The sequence below is a fragment of the Rhipicephalus sanguineus genome, chromosome 2, assembly GCF_013339695.2.
Source record: "Rhipicephalus sanguineus isolate Rsan-2018 chromosome 2, BIME_Rsan_1.4, whole genome shotgun sequence".
Lineage (NCBI taxonomy): Eukaryota > Metazoa > Arthropoda > Arachnida > Ixodida > Ixodidae > Rhipicephalus > Rhipicephalus sanguineus.
The window spans coordinates 233,549,897-233,563,606 of record NC_051177.1 but is presented as its reverse complement, the minus strand read 5'-3'; the positions used below and the strand labels follow the sequence as shown (position 1 = coordinate 233,563,606).

Below are 13,710 nucleotides of genomic sequence, written 5' to 3'. Positions count from 1 at the left end.
AGCTAAAGCATGTCCTCTAATACCATACAAATCTAACTTTCTAAATAATATGCTGTGTACTATGCAGTCAAATGCTTTTGTAAAGTCTACAAAAATTCCTAAGACGAACTTTTTCTTTTCTAATTTATCCAGAATGTATTCTTTTTGATGAAGCAGAGCAATTTCCGTAGAACGGTTCTTTCTGAATCCAAACTGAGAATCAGTGATTATATTATGGGCCTGTAAAAATCTGTCGATCCGTTTCAGTATGAGTTTTTCCAGACATTTAGAAAAAACAGGAAGGATACTAATTGGCCTATAGTTGCCAAAGTCATTTTTATCACCCTTTTTGTAAAGCACAATTACTTTTGCTATTTGCATAGCGGACGGAAAGGTTGCGGTTTTCAGGCACAAATTAAATATATGTGTAAGTGGCGCGCAAATTACATCAATTACATATTTCACTGGACGAATCTGTATGTTGTTTAAGTCGCATGACGTAGAGTTTGACAACTCTGAAAATGTGTCTATTACTTCTCTCTCCCTTACTGGTTCAAGAAAGAGAGTCGACGAGCATCTAGCAATAGGAGAGTCGTGTGAGTGAGGTGATGTAGAATGATCCCTAGCGTAGTACAAACTGAAGGCCTCAGCTAACTTTTCACCTGTGTAGACTTCTCCTTTATGAATGATTTTGTCGAAATGTTTATCCTCAACAAAATTTACATCCAGAGACCGTATTTTTTTCCATAATTTATCAGGATGCCTAAATGAATTTTCGAATTCATTTTCATAATACCGCCTTCTCGCATTTCGTATGTCACTAGTTAACTTGTTTCTATAGTTTTTAAACTCTTGAAATAGATGTGCGCTTTTGGAGGCAATATATGTGTTGTATAGTTTATTCTTTTGCTTAATGCGTGCATGAAGTTCATTACTTATCCAGGGTTTTCTTATCTTTTTCATAGTACGTTTCTTTTTTAGTGGGAAGTGCCTATTGTAAACGACACAAAATTTACTAAGGAATTTCTCATAAGCCGCATCAGCATCAGTTTCATTGAACACATAATTCCATGACGTACGTGACATTTCGCTATAAAATTGTTCAAGAGCATTAGGTGTGATGTATTGAACCATTGGGGTACGTAAATGTTTGGATCTAGGCTGCTTGTTCCGTGAAAATAAGTAAATGCCCATGTGGTCACTTAAATCACAACAAATCACACCTGAATGTACAACAGAATTATTAATATTAGTAATAAACAAGTCAAGCATCGTTTCGGAAGTTGTAGTTATACGAGTGGGAAGCTTAGTGACAATGCTAAAGCCAAAACTTCGTAGCAGTACATCAAAATCAACTGCGTTTACAGAATTAGACATCATGTCTATATTAAAATCACCACTTATAATGACATCATATTGATGCGCAGAAGCAAAAGAAATGTATGACTCCATGTACTCAAAAAATAAATCAACATCTCCACTAGGTGGCCGGTAGAAAACAGAATAAACTGTATTATTTGCTAATACTGAAACAACTTCAACAGCAGATGACATGCAACAAAGTTCCGGGAGAGATTCACATTCAATGCTCTTATTAACAAAAATGCAGACACCTCCCCCACGACTCGCATCACGGTTAACGGCAAATGTTGAAAATGATGGCAAGTGAAAGCTACCGCTAAGCCAGGACTCAGATATCATGACAAAATCGAAAGACAACTCAAAACTATCTAACAGAATTTGCAGATCATCAGCCTTATTGTTCAGTGATCGTACATTCAAATGAAAACATTTCACTGACGAGCCCAACCAATCGCAAGGCACGACACTGCGAATATTGCAGGGCAGCACGAATCCATCGTTAGCCATTATGACCAGATGTTGATATGTTTACATGCGCTCACGTGTCTAACTCACAGTAAGATGAGCCAGCTGACTCGCATCATTGACAACACGGGAGGGTTCACCGTCTTTTCTGCGGATTAAAATTTTCCCGTTTGCGTACCACACGTAACGGAAGCCGTTATCACGAGCCCATTGCTTGGCAGTCCACAAAAGCGCTCTTGCCCTGCGTGTTAGGTTTTCCGAGAAGTACACCTTCGCGTCCTTTTCCCTCATTAGTCGCCTTTTCTTCAACCACATATCCCTCAGCTTTTGGCTTTGGAAGCGTATGATAATGCCAGGGGTCTTATTTGCCTTCGCTGGAAGGCGATGATAAGCTTCAAGGTCGTGATCACTGACCTCAGGAACCTGGATCAACCTGGATATCTCGTTTATCTTTTGCAGAAGATTCTCATGTTCATTGAAAATTACCCCATGAATTTCCAAGTTCCTGCTCCTGCTACGCATCTCCAGATCATTCAAGTCAGCATTCATCTGGCGTAGTTCTTCGTCGGGCCTTGCACGCTCCAACTGTTCTGTTCTTTTACGAAGTTGCTCGATTTGTTTCTCTTGGTTGTCCAATCGCTTCAGAACGGTGTCGAAATGATCAGACATTGTTTGCACTGCCTGTTCAATGCTGTTAATCTTCTCATTCAGTGGCATTAGTGAATCAAGTCTCCTGCTTAACTCCGCGAAAGCAACAGCAAAGTTAAAATCCCGAGAAGCCGCAGTAGTTGCATCAGCATCCACGCGTGGCGCACCAGTTTTACACGTGGAGCAGACATAGTTTTTTCGAGAGTTAGCGCCACTTCTTGTCTTATCAAGTGGCTCAGTTAGCCCGGAGCACCGCTCAATGTGATAGGAATTACCACACTTTTTACATTTCACTTGAGCCTCGGTAGTTTCTATGGTAAGCATGCAAGCAAGGCATATGTTATCCCCAGAATCACCCATTATCTCTCGCACACTTCCTAATGTATAACTACATCGACAAGTTTGGCAGCAGCAGCAACCAGCGGGAAAATAGGAAAGGGAAACAGAAATATGCGGAGACAAACCTGTGAAAATGCAGAGGAACACGTCAGAAGGTGCGTCTATCGCCGGTCACCGCTACTGCCAAACTGCCGATAATAGGGGGGCGTCTCAGATCGTGACGAAATCCCAGTGTTTGCGATGCCCGATGCTGTCGGCCGCCGAGTCCTGTGAAAATGCAGAGGAACACGTCAGAAGGTGCGTCTATCGCCGGTCACCGCTACTGCCAAACTGCCGATAATAGGGGGGCGTCTCAGATCGTGACGAAATCCCAGTGTTTGCGATGCCCGATGCTGTCGGCCGCCGAGTCCTGTGAAAATGCAGAGGAACACGTCAGAAGGTGCGTCTATCGCCGGTCACCGCTACTGCCAAACTGCCGATAATAGGGGGGCGTCTCAGATCGTGACGAAATCCCAGTGTTTGCGATGCCCGATGCTGTCGGCCGCCGAGTCCTGTGAAAATGCAGAGGAACACGTCAGAAGGTGCGTCTATCGCCGGTCACCGCTACTGCCAAACTGCTGTTTGTTGTCATGGGTCGCATCACATTTGGTCCCTCAATTAAAGGCACGCGTGCGCTGTATATTTTCATGTACCAATGCAACTGCTGATGTTAATCTAAACATTTCATGTGCAATCAGCCTTGCCTGTACTTAGCGTTGCTGCAGCTCGAGAAATAATAAATGAAAACGTGTGCCAGCTTTCCTTAGTTGCATACAGTCAAACGAGCATATATCGAACTTGGAAAAAAAAAAAGGGAGCTACTTCGATGTACCGTACAATTCGATATAAAACCTTTAAATAATTTACTGTATTTCCGACGCGAATTTTGGTGCGCATGTTGGCTTCACGGTATTGCTTCACGTCACTGCAAGAAAGGCGGCTTCAGGGCAATATGCAGGGATACTTTATTAGTTTTCATTTTCCGAGGTTCGTAGTTGGGAGTGCGGGTTAGACTCGAGGAAAGATGGTATCAATGTAAACGACGCCTCAACATCTTAATTCGTACGCACTGTGGCAGAACAGCGCAGAAAACGGGACGAAGAGCACACTGCACTCAGCACAGAATATTAACTGGTTTCTTTATTGGAAAGGCAGAGAATATGTGACGTTTTTCTTTTTTTCTAAAAGAGCCAAGGCCATTCTAAGAGAAACTGAGAAAAATGCAGTTTTTTGCTACTGACAATATGGTCAGGCCTGTTCCAACAATTTTTTCCCAGCATGCTCCTGCCATCAAGTAAAATTTAGATTTGGCTCTTATAGACTGAAACATTTCATTTGGGCTTGAATCGAAAAGAAGTCTAAATGGCAGTGAATGAACGATATACCAATATTGAGCGACAAAATTAACGTCATCCTTGTGCATTCATCAGTGCCATCCTTTGTTGCATGGTCGTAATGGCAATAACTAGACTTGTGGAGCGGCAACAGGCGTATCCTTCTGGACAGTTGGCAGCGTTTTCTTGTTTTTGGCATATCTATAGAAGGTCCTCAAAAACGTTTCAGCTCTTCTTCTTAGCTTCTTAGATGGTTTTATGCCACGCCGTTTCGTATCACATATGCATCAAAGAATAGATTGGTGCCCAATATCTTCATTTCAGTTGGTTTCCATGTCAAATATACCGTCTTGGATCGAAAGAAGGACATGACACTTCAGCACAAAACTTGAAAAAGAACACTAAGAGGCAGAAAGAAGCAGGAATGTTGAGCTCCTGCTTTTTATAGTCAAGTTTTGACCTAAATCATCATGTCCTTCAGTGTGTACCAACTCGCCCAAGAAAAAGTAATTGTGGAAGAAAAGCACGACAGCAAAGCGATTAGGACACAAAGTAAACACCTTGTATGCAGCCATGTTTTTTTTTTTTTTTGGCGACGATCATTGACACAGTGCTGGCTTAACGCAGTTCGGCTGACGCAGTGCAGCTTCAACGAATCTGGCTCTGTTTGATTCAAACAGGTGCAGGATTTGGCTCATTTTTGTATTGAAAACTGATTTTTTGAGTTCACGTTACAATCACGGATTGCCCCAGTGTGATTACAAATGTTATAAAAGTGAAAGATACTTGGGCGTGCTTTACATTCCCGTGAAAATGAGTCCGGTATCGGTTTCTGGATTTGGCTAATTTAGAAAAATATGCCACATATATAGGCAGGTGAATAATGACAAACAAAAAAGCGAAAAATGGCACAAACTCTATCGAGTGACTCAACCGACCGGCATAACGATAATTTCGATAAGGGTGTAATGCAGGCAAAAGCAGATTTCATGAAATGGTAATCACGAGCGGAAAATTGGCAAAAAGGACCATGGCTTGGCGGTTGTTACAAAATTGATTAAAACAGCTAAAACTGGACAATCAGAAATCAACAAAGACCAAAAAACCAAAATCTAACAAAAAATTGGGCAGATCCCACGCCTTGTGGGAATCGGTTCCATGCGAAGCAGTCAGCGAGTAGCTGTTCATGCTGCATTTCTTGGCCTTGAGCCAAGCATTACGAGGTGGATCGATATGTTTTAGTAAGTGTAGTAGTTGTGTGCACATCGTGCGCTTACCAGGCACGTCCACAACACTGGCATTTAAAGGGTAACTTACGCTTTGACGTAACGTCAGCACACACGTTAGAGCACATACGTCAGTATTATCGAAATTAAGTGCACTTTACTGTGCGATGATGTGAATATCACGAAGTACTTTCGTTAGCGTATTCCTCCGGGGTCGAGCAATGTTTGAATATAGCTTGCTGAATAACAGGAACACAAACGTCATGTTTTTTAGACTGCTATAAAAGCGGAGCCAACACTGGAACCACAACTGACGTTAACCTGACATCCCAGGTGAAAATGTGTAATTGGGAATCTAGCTGGTTTCAACAGGCATTAACTGGGATCAACTGGTCCCAGTTGGGAGCCAACTGGGAACAGTTGATTTCAGTTACGAGTGGTTCCAGTTAGCAGCTGGTCCCAGTTACAACTCAACTCGCCACCAACAGGAACCATGACCAGTTGAACTGGAAGCAGCTGGTCCCAGTTGGAAACCATAACCAGTTAAATTATAAGCAAGTGGTCCCAGTTATGTTCTAACTGGAAGTGTGACCAGTTGTTATGGTTGTACGATTCTTCTCACCGAAAGAAAAAACATTGAACTGAAATGTAAATGACGTAGCATTGCTGCACTTAAGCAAATGGGTTTTATAGTTTTTTGTGCCTTACTCACAGAAGGGTATTGGATCGCTGGCCTAGTAATATTGTAAGGGGCTCATGTTAAAACAGAGGATAGGACAAGGAGCAAAAAAAAATTGCGTCTCAGGGTTTGCGAATCAGTGATCTTTTCTTATTTTGTCATCATTCTCTGCGAATTATCTTAAACTCATGACAATAATATAAACAGCCTTACCTGGCCAGATGTGTATTTTTTAGAATATATATATATATGTATATATATATATATATATATATATATATATATATATATATTATCGTGGATTATTCCATTGCGCAAATGCGCAACACAATGCAGTGAAATGTACGCTTGCTTTAGCTTCAGTACATTGAGCTAATATTAAAAAGCTGTCAATCTTACGTCCATCGCTGCGGCAGTATACGCGCAGGCAAAGTGGGCCCGATTGTCGTCGGAGTGTTAATGATGCCGTTGCCTCGCTGGCAGCATGCCTGCTTGATAGTCTTGTGTGCAGGACAGCGATTACTTCCGCGCGACAAAGAAAAAATGGGCTAACTGTTGCCTTCTTCATTTTCAGTGGTGCGCAGTGCGATTTTCTGTGGCACATACTCGCTTATGATGATGATGACAGTGTTTTCTGCTTTTACCTTGAGCTTTAACAGCCTCGCCTTTAAAAAGGTTTGTCAGCTACAGTGACAAAAAGGCTAAACCACTGCAACCAGGAACAATAAAAAGAAGCATGTGGCATAGGGCTGCGTGATTGCTCTTCATCCCGCTTTCTGCGCTGTTCTGTCACAATGTTTATGAATCAACTAGACCACCTCTTAAGCACCCTTGTACATCTTCATATGCAACTGTGCGTACTCGGTGAGCGCCGGAAGCCATTGTCTGCCTTGGCCCTAATGTCGGCCTTGTTCTTCAATGTCGTACTCGGCGTGCTTCTTGGCATGCTGTACGCAGGCTTCTTTTATTTTATTTTGCTACGCTTTCTGTCTCTACAAGCGTCTTTTCGCAGCATGGTTGTGCTTTTTGTAGGCTACTTTAGTAATACGGGAAAAAATCATTTTTATCATTAGAGTTGCCTTAACAACACGCCAATCTAGATGTTCTCAAGGGCACAGAAGGAGTTATTGACAATATTGACAAACAGAATATCAAACAAATGTTGGTCACATACATGATGAGATGCATAGGCAACATTAGAAAGAAGATGAAATGTGAGAAAAAAAAGCAACCAGAATCATAAATGCATATAGCACCACGAACTAAAAAGTAAAGTGGTGTTCTGGGTGAGCTGGTAGAGATTATGGCGAGACTTAGCACGTGGAAAACAGGACGCAGAAAAGAGGACACGGGGCAGGCGCTGACTGAAAACTGAAGTTTACTGAAAAGGAAACCCGCTTCTCATAGTTGGCAAAAACGTCACAACAAAACAGCCAAAGATATGCCCTTACGTGAAAATCCATGATCAAAACAAAATCAAACAAACAATTTTAACTTGCGTGAAAAACATAAATCAAAAGTTGTCATCACCAAAGAGAACACCACGGGTAACTGCACACCGAAAGTTATCTTACAGGTTTATCCAGAAGGTATGCATACTCAGCCTCCGAGCACTATGATTACGCAATGCATGATTACGCAGAGCACCATGATTACAACATTGGTACATTTGCCATCGTTAAGTTGCGGATTCGAACCAGCCGAAAGGTGAAGCACTGAGTAGAGAAGTTGCATACACAGTCATTGTCTCCTTTGCGCATGGTCTTTCAGCTGGTTCCAATCTTGTATACCAACTGACCGAGATCGCAACAAAATTAACTGGTTCAAAAGGAGTGCATCCATACCTGTTGAGTTTGATCAGAATATCTCCCCGGTTGATATATGCTTGAATATAATCTACACGCATGCTGATTGCTTGGCGGTACAACTGAAAGAGAAAAATGAGGATTTCATTAAACAATGCAGTCACTGGCAGCTTAGACAAATTAGTGCGTGGGACCAGGCTAATCGAAAAATTAACCATAGCTGGAACTTTTTCAGTAGTGGTGCAGACAGCCTATCAAATGGCGTGATGTGGCTGCAACGGTCCCCGTCACGTTGCCAGTATTCCTACTTAACTCGTACGTCCTTCAGTTTGAGAACTCAAGCGAAAGCGCTGCCTACTCTTGGTAGGAACTTTATTTTCTGATGCCATTACTCTCAAAAATGAACGTCACAGGCAATGCAGCAGCACGAGATCACATTCGTGTTTAATAGGCTTGTGCGAATAGTAAATTTTAGGTTCGAAGCGAATTCGAAGCGAATAGTGATTTTGTTCGAATAATTTCGAATCGAATTCGAATAGTATATATCGCATATTATAAAGAAAAATGAGCATATTTGTCATGACTCAACTAACCTGCACAATATCTGTTTTTTTTTTAAATTGAAACAAGACATGTGCAAATGTTATTCTGTTTGGTTCAAAGGAAGTGGAAGCAACTTTGAATAGTAGCAGAATTTGACTTTCGGTAGATCGCAAGTGATGACCTGTCAAATATGTTGCGCTTTAAAAGTTACTATCCTTAGAGCATATCAGTTTCAGTTTATTAATAATTCAACCTACGATGATTGGTACAAACAAATAGGCAGACGAGGGTCCCAAAGTCAATGACTGCCAAAGGAACCCTCGGTTAAAAATAAAAAAAAGAGAAGGTGTACAGCAAAAACAGGAAACAAATATAAAATACAAATCTAAAGAAAAAGAAGCATCAAGACATCAAAAAGCAACACAGAACATCTATAACGTCAAAAAAAAAAAAACATTAAGCAAGCAACATAAATCATCTATACAACAAAAAAGGATAAATATCCAGGTTATCAAAGCTATCATAAAGAAACTATTTACAAGTTAAAAAGTTTTAGTTCATGCATAAATGTGTTTAAAGAATTAAGCTGTGTAAGTGATACTGGAAGGTCATTCCAAATTTTAGGTGAGGAAGATGATGAAGTCATTTTACCACAGTTCGTGCTACAGCGAGGAAGCAGAAAGCTGAGATTGTGTGCAAACCTAGCGCAGTTATTATTAGTACGCAACCTACCATCAATAAGTACATAAGGAAGGTGATTATGAAACAACATAAAAAAGAAAATACTTAATATTTAAACAAATCAGAAATGGGTGGAATAGAGTTGTGCTGCAGAAGTGTGAATGCATTCGATTGGAATGAGCTATTAGTGGTGACCATCACTAACAGTTCATGGCTATTTGTACCAATACGAATAGCCATGTTCTGTAAATGTTGAATAGATGAGAGGTGAACATTGTATGTACATGATCCCATAAGTAATATGACTATGAATAGACGACTATGACTATGAATATACGCCAGTATAACAGGTTTATAAACCTAAAAAATGATGAATCCATGTGACGGTAATATGTTCATTTAACCTTGAAATGGGGCTTCGCGGCAGTGCGAATTTTGCCTGGAAAGGTGTATTCACGGCATAGCACCCCCGCACCGCAGTGAAACCATCTTTACAGTGGAGTTACATGCAGACTCGTATACACCTATTCGTTCAATTCGAATACTTCGAAATTTCCAATAACTTAAATTCGAATCGAAGCGAATTCGAATACTGTAATATTCGCACAAGCCTAGTGTTTAAGAAGAGACAGCTGCAACTATGAAGTCAGCTCTCCATTCATGCCTGCTTCTTTTTCTCACAAGTACATGTGGATCGGTAAAAGCAGCAACAAACGATTTAAATTCTCATTTAGAAGTACCGCACTATATTTAGGAAACACCTGCATTAATGCATCTATGTTTTTATAAAGGCTTGTATGCCACATCAAACAGCAAAGTGACCATTGGTGTCGACGACAAGAATGGTACCAAAAATTACATGATGTCATATGAGATGTGAATGATGCCGCAGATCACCAAAACTTGCGTCACCATCATGTCATGCCACATGACAGTGTAATCACACAACAACGTCACTTAAATTTGTTATCCAAGGCAGACCGATCCAGGAGGCACCACATGAGCTGCAGAATGCTTCAAGGGTAGAGGACGGCTTTCACCTGAGTCGAGTCGTCTTAGGCATATGCATTGGGAGCCCTCTGTGTTTTTTATGTTTAAACATATTAATATGCACACACACACCCACAAACACATATATATGTATATAAAGATATGTTACTAAAAAGGAAGTTTGGTGTGAACTGCCCTAGAGTGCTTATTTGGGCCATTTGGTACACGTCGAAAGGACAAGCTAAGTGCAGCACTCGGTCTCTCTTGTCCTTTCGTTTTGAAAGCTTGGTGCGCAGGCATTACTGCCGTGTCATCTGACAGATTGCAGACTTGGACAGAAACATAATGATAATATTGTGCACACAACACGAAGACACAGACGAAAAGTTCACAAGGACAAGCGCAGTCTACCAACTAACCTTTATTCAATAAGAAACAACAATATATACTCGCAACACGCACCTCATGATCACTGCGCATGAGCAGAACGGCATAGTGTATTTCTTCACATAAAGAGCAATAAAACATTTAACAGACACGTTGCACTATCACATCTTGTTTAGCAAGTCAATTTCGCTATCATTCAACGCTACGGATGGATGACTGACACACATGTCTTGAAGTCTAGAGATGTGCCAAGCTTCTACAATCTCTCTTGTTGTCTGATTAGGATGAGTATATAGAACATCAGTTTGGTTACACAAAGGACTACAGGAACCCGAAGAACAACTTGCACAATGTGTAACTCGCACTCGTACATAATTTTCAAGCGCGAGACTGTACAAGCTGGCGAAAAGTTCCCCAGAACTGCTGTCGTGCACGTTCACGACAAAGGTTGGATGTCCAGTGTCTTGATGGATGACTGGGTGAAAACGGTTTGGGAACACCGTCCAGGGGCCGTGTTGTGCAAGCAGGGGCCGCATTGTGCAAGCAGCACGCCGAACTCGTGCTGCGCTTGTAGGTTTGATGTTTTCTCCGCAGGGAGAACGACCTTTCGCTTAAAGGCCACGCTGTAGTGGCACCGCTTGATTGGTGCCGTCGCTTCTGAAGCACAGTTGATGAAGGCGTTTCGCGAGCATGTGTTTAAGGAACGACTGCACTGCACGATCGCTTCCAGAAAACTGACCAACTCCGCGCTCGCACCTCAGCCACCTCCGCGGCACACGAGATGAAGAGAGAGGGTGTCAAAGGGCGTGGCACTCGCCGGCGCCGTAATCCCATGACCCGATCCACCTTTGCCCGCCTTTGCCAGAGTGAAATCTCACCGGCTCGACGACCCTAGCTGCATGAACGTGGGACTGCGAGATTTTAGAACAATGGACAGCACGAAACAGACGACGCAGTCGGCCTGAGTAGCCATGGGGACCACGACTCTGCCGCTGAGCCTGAGCGACATCGTCACCATGCAGCTATCGTAGGCTGTCGCAAAAATGAGCCTCGGACGCGCATGCAGAGCCGTCTGCATACGGTAGCCTGAGATCGGTGCATGGTGAGCCGCCACGCCGCTAGCGCGGTCGGGCCTTTAGGTAGGTGGCGGCTGCGGTCAAATCATGGTACTCGAATCTAAGTTGACCCCCCCACTTTCACACATCGTTTTTTCTGAAAAGAACATCGGCTTAGATTCGATTCAATACGGTAGCGTTGGTCATGTGTTCTTCGTTGTCGTATGTGTCATTCGCGCTTACAGAAGTTATGGATCAGTACCAAGTAGCCCGATCTCAGTGCAGTCTCAGAAAGAGACTGCTACCCCCTTTATTGGGCATGAACATACATTATGGCGGAAGCTGTTACGGGATAACAACCGCCAATTTTGCTGCCAGAGCTATCTGCCGCTGGTTTCCGTAGCAATTATCTGCAACCATTAGCTGGGTCTTTAGCAAAGGCTGGTGCAAAAAAGCCCAAGACATCCATCCTTGTTTGGGGCATCCTACCATGCAGCAGAACTGCTGGGGCGACCCCAGTGGTGGCCTGCAGAGTACGGCTGTAAATGGCAAGGTATTCTGTGAATGCTTGCCAAGAGGGGTCGTCTTTCCAGGACTGAAGCTTGAATGAACTTTTTCAATGTCCGATTGAGCCCACTCGCCTGGAAGTAGTATACTGAAGAATGCCACAGACGGATGGCTCTGTTTTGCAGAAAGGTTATGAATACACACGAAGTGAATTGAGGCCAACTGTCACAAACGGTCTCCTCCGGGTAGCCTTTGCGGGAAGAAACACTTGTTAAAAAACGGGCCACTGTGCTTGTGGATATTTCACTGCAAAAATATATCTCCGGCCATTTGGAGTGGTAATCAACAAGCGTTACAGCAAATCTGTTGTGAGCTGCATGCTCCAAGGGACGCACAATGTCTAGGCCAAGCTTCTGCCATGGTCATTCAGGCCATTCAACAGGTTGCAGTGGTGCTAGCGATGTCTTGGCAGACTAATCTGCCTCCAGGCAGATGTGGAAGTTTTTCACTGCCGTTTCCACTTGATTTTCCATTCGTGGCAATCGGAACCGTTCACGAAGTCGCGCCTTAGTGTGCGTGATACCCGGATGCGTCTCATGCACGGTGCGGTGATCTGACCTGCGAGGGAGGATGGAACAACTAGGTGCCCTGCACGCAGTCATCAGGTCATCAACAACAGAAAGTTCTTCCCGAATATGTTATAATGGCGTCACCTGTTCTGCTATGGACTTGTGCAGCGGCCAAGAACTCAGTACGAAAGACTTGACGGTTTCCAGGCAAACATCGTCCAGGAAGGCATGGCTGAGCTCCACACACGCTGGCTCAACCAATGAGACTATTTCTTCCTCCTTAGTAAGCTCTGCCTCTGAGACAGGTGTTGGCAGCTGAGAAAGTACATCTGCTACGGTGTTTGTGGACCCCTTGCGGTATTCTACAGTGAAATTACAACAAAGCAGTCGTGCACCGAGTGGGGGTCTTTCTGATGACAGCATGGACACCGGCGCCTTGTGGTCCGTTCGAATTTTGAAATGGCAACCCAGAAGGTACGTGTGCCATCGCTCACATGAGATACATGCCAATGCTTCTCGTTTACCAAGTGAACATTTTCTCTCCGCAGGCGAATTTGTACGAGATGCAAAAGTGACCGTGCAGAGCTTTTCGCCATTTAGTTCCACCGCCCTCAGTCGCAGGTATTGGTCGATACAATGACTAGGAGTGCCAGATCGAACATCTGGAGGACTGTACTGGATGAAAGCATTCCTTTGACCCTCCTGAAACGGCTGTCTGTTGCGGCTGACCAGATGAATGGATCATTTTGGCAATGTAGCACTCTCATAGGCTCGACTGCTTGTGCCAAGCATGCAAAAAACTTCGACTAGCATTTTACGAGACCCGGGAACGAACGGAGGGCAGCAACATCAGTTGGCACTGGAGTGTCAACTACGAAGTCTACCTTCTCTGGGAGATACCACGTGCAGTGATCTTGTACCCTAGAAATGCAAGTTTTGGAACGTCGAAGAGTCATTTGTTGTACACTTTGAGGCCTGCATCCTTGATCTTTTGCAGGACAGCTTTCCAGTTCAAAAGGTGTTCTTCCGTGGCCTTGCCAAAGACGATCACATCATCAGTGTAGAACAACACCCCAGGGCAGCGATAAAGGATTGTCGCCGT

General features: G+C 43.2%; 1 protein-coding gene across 1 annotated transcript in view; it reads right to left on the bottom strand.

Moving 5' to 3' along the window:
- The window catches only part of LOC119382298 (protein O-mannosyl-transferase Tmtc3), a 473,291-nt gene that overhangs the window by 290,802 nt on the left and 168,779 nt on the right, over positions 1-13,710 (bottom strand). Inside the window, exon 9 of the mRNA XM_049413068.1 lies at positions 7,916-7,998. Within this exon, the coding sequence (XP_049269025.1) occupies positions 7,916-7,998 (83 nt within the window). The remainder of the gene's footprint in view (positions 1-7,915; positions 7,999-13,710) is intronic.